Genomic DNA, 14,627 nt, shown 5'->3' with positions numbered 1-14,627 from the left:
TCTTATCCTCTCCTCTACACAAATCCATCTCTGCAGCCCATATTCAATTGAACAGTCCTGCAAAGTTCGCATAGCCTATGGTGACCACAGTCTTTTTTCTGATTTGGCTTAATTAATTTTTAAATGGGTCAGAGCTGAGGCAGGAGGAGTAGCCAGCACAGCTAGGGAATGTTCTGTGTCAGTCTTTTAGTACATCTACATCAGTATTTTAATTCAGAGCATGAGAACATCTCTGAAGTAAATTCCTGCTCATCTTCATTTAATCATGCCTTGTTTGGCATTGCACAGCAGTCTCTGAGCAACAGAAATAAAACACATGGGGATGAAATTCATCTTTCAGATGAACTTAATTGAAAAGCTGCTCTCCAGGAGTCCACTTAATCCGCTCCAGGAGCTGAGAGACCAGAGTAGACCTACTCCAGAATACTTAACCTTCCACACCATCCCCCAAGTTTCATCGCCCTTCTCGATAATGTAGGTTCAGCCTTTGAGAAGATAGCAGTGCCCTCCTACTGCCTCTCTCAATGGGGGAAAAATTGCAGGAAGGTCAATAAAGCATTGATGATTACCCTCCAACCAAGTACTTCCTCCTGCGGAGATTGGGTGAAAACCTATATATGGTATTTTGAAGTACTTACTCCTCTTTGTCCACCTTTTCTCTGAGCTTTTTCAGTCTTTTCTTCTGGGTAAATACTAAATTTTGAATAATGTTTTCAAAGTATTCTTCTTCTTTGAAGTTCAACTAAAAAGAAAGAGGAGAAAATACTTAGTGGCCGTGTTACTGATTTGCAGTTAAAGACAGATAGAGCTGGAAAATCTAGTCTTCAGTGTTATAATCTAAGCAATGCATTTCTAAGAGTATTTTTTATCTAGGGTTCAAGTATGGTTCGCAGTTCTCTGCTACATCGCTGAGTTGATACTGTAGCCGGATATATGTTAGTGGCTGTATAATCTTTACCAGAGATCTTTATTCCCTCTTTATATGTTTCAAATTAAGTTGAGCATTTGTTGGTTTTGACCCTAATTTCTGGGAGTTGCCGGCTTAAAACCAGTATCTGCCAGCCTAATAAGCTGCAATTCTTCCTTGGAGAGAATGCATAAACAAGGTTTAAACTGTGTTTTAAAAGCATACTCTAATTATTTTTCAAAATTAAAATTTCACCTTCTAAGGTAAATTCTATGTGAACCTACATGGATGTTGATATGCTAATGGAGTTATTCTTAAAATGAACCTGCATCATAAAAGAATACCGAGGACACGTTTGCAGTGAGAAAGCTCAGATGCAGTTTAAATTATACAGGTTGTCCACATGGTACTTCAGGGACTGATTCCCATTCCTGGCTAGGCAGGTGCAGTTACTAAGTTAAGTGTACCTGCATCCACGTCAACCAGTGTTAAGTCAATCTGTGGCAGATTTAAATATACTTGACTGAACACCATTGTCTCTATGTTTTATTCTAGCATAATTCCTCTAGAATGTATACATTCCCTTGAAATACCATCAAGTACACATTGCCATCGGTTCTGGATCAGCTGCACCACGCTGAACTTTAATACATTCTTACTCCTGTGCAACTCAAGACAAGATTGAGTTATTCTGTGCAGATGCATATGATTTGGCTTGGCTAAGAAGACAAAACCACAATTTCTCTCTTAAGACCTTTTTCTAATTATGCTGCCTATTGTGGATACTTACCTCCTGGTACTCACTATTCAGCTTATTGTCATCAGTCATGATCTCATCTGGATAACCGATCCTCTCTCTAATTGCTGTTGCCTAGGGAAAAGATAATTTGATATCCTTAGCCATCAATCATGAATTAGGTAATAAGTGTAGTATGGAAGCAACTGCAGAAAACCCAGAACTTCAATTATATAGTTTTTGTACATTTCTTTAATCACTGAAATCGCAGTGAGGTTTATGGTTAATTATAAGAATGGAAAATTCCAGAAAACATATTGTTCCTTCTTTTATAAGTAAACCTAGAGAAGTGTGCACAAGACAAACAAACATACTCCAGATATATTTTTGAGCTGAAAATCTGGTTTAAAAAATAGTAGATAACCCAAAATATTTGTCATACTTTACAACATTAAAATTGAAATGAAGTTCATGACTGGAAGTTTTTTAACTTCAGTATGTTATAGGAAATCACATTTACAAATTTTCAGAACCTCAGCTTCAGTCTGTATCCAAATTTCTTACCTAGCTCCCACATCTACATTGGAGTGAAATGTTTTATTAAATGTTCCCAAATTTTGGCAATTATAACTCTTGAACAAAGTCTTTTAACTTGAACTTTACTCGTTTTCATTTGATAGTTAAATATTGATTTACATGTATATTTGATGACAATGCCAGATCAATTAAAAAAAAAAAAAAGAAAAAAAAATGATTATAGTAGCTACTTCTACCCTTAAAAGAGAACTCACTGAAGGTGTCCAGTCTATGATTTGACTTTTTGTTCTTATACTATTGCACATTTAAGATTTAACTTACTTTTTGCTCTGCTTTCTTCTTGGTTTCTAGATCCATCCATGTGATTTCATCTAAGGTTTTTATAAAAACATCACGTATATCTGCAATCATTTCCTCAACCTTGGAAGAAAACATTAGTCTGTTACATAGCCACATAAAATGATCACGTTATCTTTCCACAGTGGTAGTTTGTTTATTACAGTCTTGTTTTTCCTGCAGTAGCTGCTGAAGTGTGTGGACCACACTCAAAATCTGGAGGTCAAGTTAAGGCATACTTTTGGCCTGTCCTATGGGAGGAAAGGGAATGGGCATGAGCTCACAAAACAATACAAATTATTTGGGTAACTAAAAATCTGTCAGATATCCATCTGTGGGATGTTATGCATCTGATGAAATTATTTTATATGTGTCTACCACAAGAAATGGTGTATCTTAAGCTTGGATTACAGTAGGAGTGATAGGAAGGAACTAAGTCTTTTCAGGTTAATTTTCAGCAATGTTCTCTGTGACCAAAAGCAAACAGAAATAACCGATATGCGATTATCCCTGTGCCTCGTGTTGGCAGGACGTGAACTAGCATCAGTCCCAAAGACAAGCAGGGACTGTTGGTTCTAGGATGGCACATGGGTTAAGTTTGCGGAAAGCCTTACCACATGTTTACTGTCTCCAGCAAATGCTTCCTCTACGTATAACCGTCCCACTGCATTTTCCATGTTGCCGTTGACATAGTTTGCACAGCGCCGCCAAACAGCAGTTTCTGATGTTGTGCCATAAAGTGCCTGCCAAACACAAACATCAGATAAAACAGTGACATCTGGGCCTGCATAAGACAGAGAATAGTGACTGACTGGTGGATGTGTGTTTCAGAGGAGCCTAAATCAATGTATTTAATTCATGTTTGTATTTACCACAGTTAAGTGGACTCACTCTGTAAAAGGAACATCCTTCACAGTCTGAGGAAATATAAAAGTCATTAGCAATATTCTTTATCCTTTCAATGTATAAAAGGTAGAGAGAAGACACTACTCTAAAAGCCAAGAATAGGAGAGGTCCAACTACAACACTATAGGGAACACAGTCTTTCCTCTTTAAATAAATCTTGGAAGAAAAGAAAGATACTGATGTGATACTTTGGCAGGAGTAATAGTATCCTGAGGATAAGTATTAAACTAGTGCCATGGTACTGCTCTGCATGCTTTCCATGGAGCTTACGGAGAGTAGGTCTGCTAGAAGGGCCCAGTTCTGAACAAATGTTAAAGGACAGACTGATAATTTGGCCTTGGGATGGAGAACAAAGCAAGTGATTTAGAGTGACAGCACAGCCCCTCAGTAACACAGGTAGGCCCTTCTAAATGTGCAGTCTAGTAATCTCTTGAGATCTTCTTGCTGATTTTTTAAGGAAGTGGCTGCAGATCCATTGATTGTTCTGCTAGGACACTGGCACTTTCTGTAGGACATTTTAAGTGCTCTGTATTTAAAACAAATGGAATTTTGAAGTAGTAAGTGACCAATTAGCCACACAATGCAGAGAAAAATAGTATGGGAGATTTAGGGAATGACAGAACTATCCTAACATTTATATCTGAAAGCAAACTTAACAAGACAAATGCTAGTTTATTTTCACTATGTTTAGTTGTGAAGTTCCAGCTATGTTATATTATATATTATTAATTCATTAGTAGAAAAGTTTACATTTTTGTATATAGACAATGGCAAAGCCCCTTTCTGTTATTTCAAACTTAGACATTTCTCTAAATAAAGCTTCCTCAGTGAAGTGCTAAGATGTAGTGCTGGATGTTTATAGAGTTCAAAAAGTAGTATTCCTTGATGATGCAGACTAAGCAAATATGAAGCTTCATATTATAATGATTTTAAAGAGCAGTAACAAAAGAAATAAACGATGAATAGGCTACTGTGTTCAGATATATAAAACTGAACAAACTAAATGTCCATTGACTGCCTCCAGTAATTATTCCTTTTTTTTCTTTTTTTTCTTTTTTTTTTTTTCTTTTTTTTGTAACGAGCTGAATCCTCCTTAAAATGCTGCATATGTGTGTGAAATTGTTTCCTTTCTCACTAACAGATGAAACAAAATGGCCTTAATCTTTCTTAATGGAGCTCAGCAAACTTTCAAAGCAGAAAGTTCAACTGGGGAAACAGAGAAGATTTCTATTTCCAATCTGTGGGATTGCTCAGCGTTTCCTTAAAAGCACTAAAATATCTGCAAGATCAAATGACTGAAAACAAGACTGGGCTCACATTGTTTGGCTGAATCTATTACATTAAATGCTGAAGAGTTTCTAACAAGTCGATGAAAACTGTAGAGCAATTGTTTGCAAATGAATATGACTGTTACCAAAATGACCATATCATAAAGGGATTAATTTAGATTTGGAAATAACAGAGACCAAGTACCAGAACAGTGCTTTTCAGACCCACTTCAGCTATTGAGCATATGTCATATAAATGATGCATACACTCCAGCAGGAGCTTCAGCAAACAAATTTGGCTTTTGTGCACAAAATTCAAAATACATTAATTTTTTATACAGGAAGGACATAAAAAGAGAGATGAATTTCTGCACCTTACGGAAAGCATTCCTTGTGTCTTTGTAGTTACGGCTTAGGCTGTTTACCAGATCCATTACAAATCGCCAGGCCATGTAATTTTGAAGTTCTCTGTGTAATAAAAGAACAATAATAAGCTGGTAATGTTTTTAGACTTCTGAGATTTACTGTAAATAAAATGCAGATTACAAAAATACCTAACATACCTACCTTGGAGTATACTTATTAAGAATAGACTTCAGCTTGGTAAGGTATTCTGGATCATAAACAACCACATCTTCTGTATTCTCAACTTTAATTTGTACAGTTGACATTATATTATTTATGAATTTTGACCAGTTGAATACCTGGAAAAGGAATATGCGTTATTATATGGTTAAATCCTGAAAAAACAGTATTTAGCTATTTTAAAAAATATGTTTGTGCAACACAAATGCTCTGAGTTTAGTTCTCCTAATAGCTTCACCACTTGTAAATGGTGTATAATAGTAACTGATCTGAGATAATTTATATCCACTGTGCTCTAAAATCCCATTAACATATGGTGGTATTTAGCAGAAAGAGTCCAGATACGGTTTTGTTTTCAGTCTTACACAATTAAAAATGTTATGGCACTTTCCATTTAGCCTGGAAAAGCAGATTTTTTTTAAAGTAAAATTTCAATTGCCTTCTTGCTATATTTGGCTATGAACTCCTAAATCAAACCATGACTAAAATCTTTATTTTTCAATATGGTACGGGCAATAAGAAATTCATGGTATACATGACAATACATTCTCAAGCATATGGTAAGGGCTTTCTCTGAAGTACACTGAAGTCCATAAAATGATTTATTTTAATAGGCTTTAAAACAGACCCATTAAACACCCAGTCTGTAACAAATTTTCCTCTGTATGCTGTAGTACAAGATACTGAAAAATGAAATGGATTTGATAGCAGATCTGTTAGCATCTGATAGCAGCGTGCTGTGGCAGACAAATCTACTTGTCTTCATTTGCGTGGTACTGCTTGAGACAGATCCCTCAGGCTGCAGTCCTTTGGGCAGTATGGTGTTATATGGTTCTTTATGGTTTCCCTATTTGATATGGTTATATGGCGTTATGGTTCTTTTGACAGGAAAGCTTTACTGGAAGAGATAACGTCTTTTATCAGACAAACTCTGTAGCTGAGGAAAGTAGATAAGCTTTCAGGAATAGATCTCTTCAGGTTTGAAAGAGAAGCAGCAAACTTCCAGCTAATTTTAGGAATAATTGCTGTACTATCCTTAGACCATTACAACAACACGACCAACTCCCATCATGTGTCTTTTGTGCATTTTTGGATAAATTTAGAGCAGATGATTATTGCTGATCCGCAGTGCTCCCCGGGAACTAAAAATAACCAGGGCAATACCATTCTGTGAGCAAGAGAAGTTAGTTTCTGACATTATGATTGCATTCTGACAGTAATGGTAACTGTTCAAAGTAAGATCTGTGGGAGAAGGTAAATTATGAAACAGATTAAGCTAGGCAGAATGGATCTGCCATATAATTTAAAGTTGAAGAATCTAAAGTCAATAAAAATAGCAGAGACTATGAAACTGTGTTAGTAATAATAGTGTTTCCTAGCACCTCGCTGGCCTCAGAAGACTCAGTAACACGCTGCTGCCAGTCAGACCACAGCGCTTTCCATCAGTGAGCCTCCTACTCTGCATGCAGGGCTCTGAAGTGGAAGTCGCTTATCACAAACACGTTCATGTCTGGTAAGACATGATGCTATCGGGAAGGCTCACCCGTGTATCAAATCTTTCGATATTCTTTAGCTGGACTTTGTGGTTACTTGAATTAAAGGCTGTACTGTGGGAACGGCGCATGGCTAAGGACAGGAGAAAATTCAGAGCTGAAACGTCTTGGGGGAGCTACAGTGGGAGGAATGGGGGGAATTTTCCTGGTGTGTAGTCATGCCATCCCGGGCTTCTTTCTGCATGGTTTGGGAGCCCATCTGACAGAGGAAATGGTGGAAAACCAGGACTTTTTGTTCTGAATGTGTAGCTCTGGATAAACAGTGAGGGTCTGAACAGTCACACACAATAGTGCAACATATTTGAATGGACTGGTGCCTGCATTTTTTTCCATCTCATATTGATGTGAAAGGGCAAGGTCTGCCTTCAAATTTGCAGGAACAGCGGGTACAGAAGCAAAAACTTTTACATATATTTTAATGTCAGCAGACTTTTAGGTAATACACTGTGCAATTCAAATATCTTGTTTAATTTCAGATGTGTCTAAGCTCAAGAAAGAAATGCATTTAAAGAAAAATTTGTCAGGCATTATCATTTAATCTCATCAGCCATAAATTAGAGGTTAAAAAAACAGATTATTTATCACTCACCGTATGATTGATTTCCAATGAAAAGTTTTTTTGGAGTTGTGCCAGTGTCATTTTATTATACAGCAGAAGTGGATCGTTTCTGTCTTCAGATTTTGTTGTTGCCTATCAAAGTTAATCATGAGATTAATCATTACTACATAAACTGAGTCAGTTCACAGGAATTTTGCTAAGTAGAAGTAAAAAGAAAAAAAATCTGGCTTAATGCATTACTGTGTGAAGTTTGCATAGCTGTGAAGCATCTCGTGTATATACGCAGGAGCTAAACCTTGGGAGAAGGGAGTCAAGGAAAGGTATTTGTAGAGTATAAGGTGGCCTGTGGTAGGAACAGTGTGTGTGTTCTGATCAGCATGTACGTGCTGGCTAACATATTCCTTCTGGAGCCACTGTAGGATGGGAGGCATAACTCACTCAAGCTTCACATTAGTCTAGGCAATATGGTTTTGTACCGGTGTGGTGTTAAGAATGTGCATACATTAATACCGTAATGGAAAGACTGCATTAGGCCGTTTGTTACAGACAATAAAACTGCCTCGCTGCCAGAGAACTGTGTCTGCAGCGGTGCTTTATGAGGAGACTTTATCCCTGGAGTCTCTAGACAGGAAATGTCAGCAAGGAGGTCTCTGGGATTAGGGTACAGACAATGTAAATTAGGGAGAGGAAAAAAACCCACAGGACTCAGTAGTATTGTCTCCAAACTAATCCCTTGGTCTCTGATTTCTGTCTTGAACATGTTTCTGTTGTTTTCCTCAAACAGCACTGTGTTCCTTGCCTGGATGCTTCTGATGTGCGTTCCTGCATCCCTTTTAGTGTGGACATAACTTGTGACAGCATCAGCACTCAGCCTCCCCGTACTCAAGCCCCTTTTCACTTCGACTTTTTTTTGATGGCAAGGAGAGAACATGCAGGTACACAAGTGACTGTGGGGAAAGAGTGATCTTGTGATCCATGAAAATAATTAATGGGAGAATCCGTATCACTACTGCCTGGAGTACTCCACTTGACTCAGTCAGGGGCAGGAACAGTAGCTTCAACTTATTTCAAGTCTTTTTCAAAAGTAAGTCATGCCAACTCTGATTTTATCTCTATCCTTAAAAAAAAAAATAAAAAATTATCTTTGTTTTCCTCTCTACTACTCTACACCATAATGTATTGTGCAGTCAGTATTTTATTCTGTTTTCTTCACCAGTTCCCAAGAGCACAATGCCTTCTCTACTCTAGTAGCATTCCGGATGGTGCCACATTTCTAGCTTTGATGAAAAGGTTAAAAAATGAGGCAGTAGCAACTTACCCACAGCCACCTGTACTCTTTACCAGCAGCAACTGCTGTAGAGAAATTTCAGTTGTGGCTTCCTTTCTTACTGCATTTCAAATCTTTCTTCAATTAATTCCTTTTCATTTAATAATTTTCTCTCTCTGATCTAAGCCCAGAAGTGTGTTTCTCAGGAAAATGTGAAATAAATCAAAATCATATAGCTTTAGTTTATATAAATGGGGTGGAAAGGTTTACCTCTGCCAAACACATGCCCTCACTTAAGTGCAACTAAAAAAAATTGCTGAAGCTATTGGCTTGTTTTACAGTAACCTTCAGCTTCAGGATCTTCTGAAATGTTTAATAATCACAGGCCATGTTTTTTATCATGGATGCTTTAATTTGTTTTTCTCCATGCAAATACAAATTCTAGTTATTTCTCCAAGGCATATTTTCTGGAGAACAGTGCTTGATTAAAAATGCACTTGAACCAATCCGTATTGTGGAGAAGCTTGTGGAGGACAAACATTACTTTGTGTTGTGTGGCAGGCTAAAGGTTGGGAATCTACTGCTCTGATAATCAAACAGCCCATGTGAAGAAAAGGACAAACAGAAAAGAGGCCCTGAAAGCATCTCCCAAAACACACTTTCTAAAACTGAACAGAAACCAAGCCTGTCTCTTGCTTTCTCCTTCTTCTCTTGAAGGGTTTCCTTGAATAGAGTAGGATAAAATATTTTGCTATTTGGAAAACAGCTAACTCAAATATTTCCCCTTGCTCATTAGAAGGCACATCTTATGTGTTCCTTTTAGGTGTTCCAGGCCCCATATATTTTTGGTCAACATTTGGTCCCACAAAGTAGCAGGAGCAAGTAACTTAATAACTTGATTTACAGTTAGCTTGCTTAGGTATTAAGAAAGCTATTTAAAGAATATTTTAAAAATGTTTTTTTCTTACATTAGCAATCTCCTTCTCCAGGTCCATAACTTTTTTCATTTCTTCAGAAATCTGGGTCTCATTGAAAGAAATATTTCTTTCTTGTAGGATTAGTTTAGCTACAGAAATCATGAAATCAACATAGGCAGAACATGCCTGCAGGAAAAAGATACAAATAATTTAAACTCCTCAAAGTATAGCACAAAACTCTTCAAAGTATAGCACATTTTGAGTATCTTAAAGATTTCATCTTCTTTTTTATGAACTATGGTTCTTCATCCCTTTTTTAGGTAACTTTACAGTAACTTACTCCGATATTCTGTTAGATCACAAATAGAAATTTGAAAAGCCCCTCATGGAAAATTGCTGTATGATTCGTAGCACTGCTCAAACCTAAACATTGTCAACTACTGCACTGTGTTTTCATTATTTAAAATGAGACATTTGTAGGTCCATATTTAAACTACCACCTGTGTTTTTTCTAGCTCACTTTAATTACAACTTCCAAAAATACTGCTTCCAAAAAGCAGCGTTCCCAGAAACGTAAAACCAAGAGAAATGTTGATGGACTGTGTAGGATCAGCATTGTGGGAAAATTACTCCCAGAAGCAGTGTACCTCCTCCCTGCTGCAGCCTGGAGCATTCAGCATATAGATTTTTGCTATATCTAAATTTGGTATAGGTAAATACACTATGGATATATACTATTGAATATATTAAATTTAATGTCTGAATTTACCAAGGATAGGAATGGATATATACAAGTATATTCTCTTAAATGTTACACTGTCAAATATCTATAAAGGTCTCATTATATTTTATGGAACTTAATTTTATTGTAATACCTCTTTGATAAGTCACACTCTTTTCTGTAAGCAGAAATGCTGGTTTCAATATACTTTTTAAATGCAAATAAAAATACATATTAAATTAGTTAATAATAAATATATGTTATGCAAAATATCTTAATCTACTAAAACAGTGATAAAAATATGATTAATAAGGCGCATAGCATCAACTTTATTAACAGAAGCATTTTGGTATGTTCAGCTCCTAAGGCAGTAGGATGCACCCCTTTTAATGAACGCTGCATTTATGCAGCCATTCTGATAACTGCCTTCCTTGCCACCCATCTCCTGTCAGCCTCCCCTGCCTGCCAACAGCGCTGTGCTATAACAGGCTGCGTGTGCTGGCAAACTCTGAGCAGCTCATGAAAAGTATTGACAACAGACTTCAAAAGAAAGGTGGCTCACAGCATCCTGGAGGACTGAACTCTCAGTGTTATTTTTAATTAAGACAGATTATTTTGTCAGAGAGAAAGCCCATCAAACCACTGACAGCCACATTAAGTCACAAAAGAGAGTGCATACCAAGCCTTAAAATACCATTTCAAAATACCCAAATCTGTGTAAAATTTATGCAAACATTACCCCAAACCAGCAAGTAAACAGGAATTTTCAGGTACCAATCAATGCATTTTATTTTTGGCCTAAGGATCATTGCATGGTCATGTAGCCATCAAAGAACTGTCAGCTAATTTCAGACAGGCTGTGTAAATATACTCAGATATTTAGTGGGAACTTAGATGTCAGAGTAACGCCTGTATGAGCACAGGATCCATGCATCTTACAGGAAAAAAAAATAAATCTGTTCCCAAACTCCACTTGCCACTTTGTGGTGTGAAGTCCTGACAAAGGCTGAGGTTAAAGTGCAGGAGGCAGGTACCTTGTTTAATGTGCACAGCTCAAAGAGTGGAATGAGACAGCAGGAAACGGAGCCAAGCAGAGGTTATCAGTGTGCAAGGACTGAAGGGAGGAACAGCTCTCAATTGAGGTACTCCAGCTTCAGGTTGGCAGGGACCTCAAAACATTATCAGGTCCAACCTTTCATGGGAAAAGGGAGCCTAGATGAGGTTATCTAGCAGCCTATTTGCATATAAAACCTCCAGTGATGGGGGTCCCTGTTCCAGTCACTGACAGGTCTCCCTGTATCTGCTTGTTTCATGATTAGTTCCTTCCAAGAGGTCCTAAAAAGTCAAGGAGCTGCTCCTCTTCTGACCTGCATAATCGTATACGAATTGTGTGGAAAACTACTATTTTTCTTCCATGTGAATGTCCAGTGATTAAAAAAGGAGACAAAGAGAATGTGAGATAAAGGAAATGAGACAGGTTGGGGTTTTGGGGGCATAGTGATGCTCGAGGAACATGCAGTTGTCTCATCCAGTGCAGAGACAATTGGTTAGTACCGGCAGCTGGAGCCGAGATAAAAACACTTGGCTTCAGTGCAGCCAGAAAGGTCACACGAGGACACCAGCATTAATGGCACAGTATTATAATACCAAAACTTCAGGACAGTTGTGATACTCCCTCCCATTCTTAGCCAACTTATTTCTGTTTGTCCTTAATCTCATTCCTCTATACCCTGTTAATTTCCTTTCCTTTTAGCTCCTGGTCTCTTGTCTTCTGACACACTTACCCATGTCAGAGTTTCTCTCTCCAGTCTGTCACACATTCTCTTCCCATCTGTAGATCAGCCTTGTTTAAATTCTCATCATTATTACCTTCCTATTTCATTTTCCTAGGTGACTGTCAGGGGTAGCATTACAATCTCTTTGGGGAGAGATTGTCCTGCTCTTTGAGGGACTCCAACCCAACTCTTGAGGGTACACCTGCCTTGAAAACAGAGGCTAAAGCTTCTAAAGCAGTCAGTGATCTGTCAGCTTCAGCTTACCTCTTTGTATGCACCAGTGCATTCATAGTAGTCACGAGAAGGCAGGCCGAGTCCAGGTTGATCAATCTGTAAAGTCAAATAAAAATTTAAAAGTGCGTAAGGACAAAACGTCATAGCGTTGTACTATTCTTTGGCCAGTTATAGGTTGCTGATGCTTCACTCTTGCAAAATGAACTTCTGGCCAAAGGAGAGTTTCTCTCCCATCCTGTTGCCCTTGTTTAATTCTTTTCACTCTCCTCTTTTTTTTTTTTTTTTTTTTGTCTTCACTCTTTTTCTGTTGCTGAACAATGCATGATATGTGTAATCCGTGCTAAACGCTGGATGTGCAGAAAACAAAACGGTCCCCCGACAAGCAAGAAAGTTACTCCACTTTGAAACTCTGATGTGCAGAGTAGTCAAGGATCTGTCCACCCATTTACAAGAAAGATTACCTCGTCACTGCATCTGTAACAGCTGTGTCTCAGGAGTAGCTGGTGAAGATTCACCACACACAATCCTGTCTTCTCTGGACTTTCCATTTCCAGAGTTTCCATTTTTCATCTTACATTTACGGGCAGGACCCTCTCGGCATGCTCCTTAAGCACATGTCCTCAGCCATTTTCCTATCTGTGCCAGCTGCCTGCAGGTCCTGTTACTACTTCGGCATCTGAATACCTTGTAAAAACACAACCCCCTTCTTTGTGGGCTCTCTGCCATTGGGACCATAGCCAGGCTCTCAGTGACAGAGCTTTCTGCCAGAATTACATGGAAGGAAAGTCATGCTTACTTATTTCCTTGCGTGCATACATAAGTAGATCATGTCTGTCTTCTGTCCAGCATACACATAACCTGTGTGTGTATCTACACATGTCTCAGTTCTCCTCACCTCACTAACAGTGTATGAATGCACAGAATAAAGATTATTAATCCTGGGAATGGACAATGAATGCACTGTCAGACTGATAACGGAAGTTTAAAAACTGCAGAGATTCACAAACTTACCTACAACTGACCGGTAAACTTCAAATCAATAATGTTGCTCCTGGCTAACATTTATGGCTGTGCTTTCTGGTTCTTTTGCTACACTTATATGATCAGCAAGGCTGTGCCACCCAGGTAGACTTACGTGAATGATATGTGTTGTGGAATTTTTATCGTCCGTGCCAACAAAAAAATTAATAAGGACTTTTTTCCCGTATCTGGAGTTCAGCTCTGCAATAGCTGTCTCAGCTGTCCAAGCAGCACCTAGGCAAATGGAAGGTGTACTCAGTCTCTATTTTGGGTAAACAATGAAAAGTACAATCGTTTAGAAATGCTAATGGAGAAGGAAATAAACACTGATTATCTTACCATAGGAAGACTCCCAGTTATTTGTTGCTACAGGCCAGTCAGATATATTTGGCAGCAGTTTGATTAAAGGCATTCCACCCCTGCTATCAATGGTAGCTTTTGGAAAAAATAAAATGAATTAGCATGATATTTTAAAACATACCAATGGTATAGTATTATAATGTGTTCAGAATTCTGAACCCGAGATATCTTTTCTCCATCACCACAATAGGATTATGTTCTGATGTATGACTCTTCTTTAACTTTTAATTTTTAAAATATGTTTCAACCATGACTGCAAAACAACTTATGCAAATCTCTGGGAAGATGACATTTAAAAAATGTTATTTTGACTCTGCAAAGAGCTTGAAATAATAGCTTTAAAAATATTAACAATTTTATGGAAACTATAAAAACAAATTAGTAGCACTGCTGTTTTATTGCTCCTCATTCTAGCGACAGCATTTAGCTCAAATTATTGAAATAAATTATCTCTGTATCTTTAAAGAAACATGATATACTGGCTATTTTCCACCTCATGTCTGGTAATTTCTAATAAATAATTAATATTTAACTGAAAGGATTTGAGTTTAAATAACTGCAGCAAACTGGTAAGTCAAGAGTAATGTAACAGCACCTAAAACACCAAAGTAAGTAAAATAGGAGATACAGTACTAGTTTTACTATTGATGTTCTTATTTAACCCTCTAAAACTGGTATATTTTAGTTCTCACCAAGAATTTCTGAAAAATTCTGCTCAGATACTTTATGTATATAGCTATAACTGACTTTGAAAGATAGGTTTCTTGGATATCATTCTTTAGATTATATTTATTTATCCTATATGCACTACATTCAGGAGGAACTTACTTTCATTTATGCACGAACTGTACAGAGTTTTTGCCTTCTGCACTGCTGTTATATCATTACTTTTTGGTGTGTCGAGGACATCTGAAACACACAGCACATACATCTTAATATCTGATCT

The 14,627-nt window shown here is 37.6% G+C and overlaps 1 protein-coding gene across 5 annotated transcripts in view; it reads right to left on the bottom strand.

Moving 5' to 3' along the window:
• Window positions 1-14,627, bottom strand: part of MME (membrane metalloendopeptidase) — a 39,514-nt gene that overhangs the window by 14,170 nt on the left and 10,717 nt on the right. For all 5 annotated transcript variants that reach the window (XM_068691979.1, XM_068691978.1, XM_068691977.1 and 2 more), the window contains exons 5-16: window positions 14,510-14,590; window positions 13,661-13,756; window positions 13,437-13,555; window positions 12,332-12,397; window positions 9,623-9,757; window positions 7,418-7,519; window positions 5,258-5,394; window positions 5,065-5,158; window positions 3,131-3,259; window positions 2,502-2,600; window positions 1,698-1,778; window positions 639-742 (exon numbers count right to left, since the gene is read on the bottom strand). In XM_068691979.1, coding sequence (XP_068548080.1) covers window positions 639-742; window positions 1,698-1,778; window positions 2,502-2,600; window positions 3,131-3,259; window positions 5,065-5,158; window positions 5,258-5,394; window positions 7,418-7,519; window positions 9,623-9,757; window positions 12,332-12,397; window positions 13,437-13,555; window positions 13,661-13,756; window positions 14,510-14,590 — 1,243 coding nt within the window. The remainder of the gene's footprint in view (window positions 1-638; window positions 743-1,697; window positions 1,779-2,501; window positions 2,601-3,130; window positions 3,260-5,064; window positions 5,159-5,257; window positions 5,395-7,417; window positions 7,520-9,622; window positions 9,758-12,331; window positions 12,398-13,436; window positions 13,556-13,660; window positions 13,757-14,509; window positions 14,591-14,627) is intronic.

The sequence above is a fragment of the Anas acuta genome, chromosome 9 (genome assembly GCF_963932015.1).
Source record: "Anas acuta chromosome 9, bAnaAcu1.1, whole genome shotgun sequence".
Lineage (NCBI taxonomy): Eukaryota > Metazoa > Chordata > Aves > Anseriformes > Anatidae > Anas > Anas acuta.
This window is presented reverse-complemented; position numbering and strand designations above follow the sequence as displayed.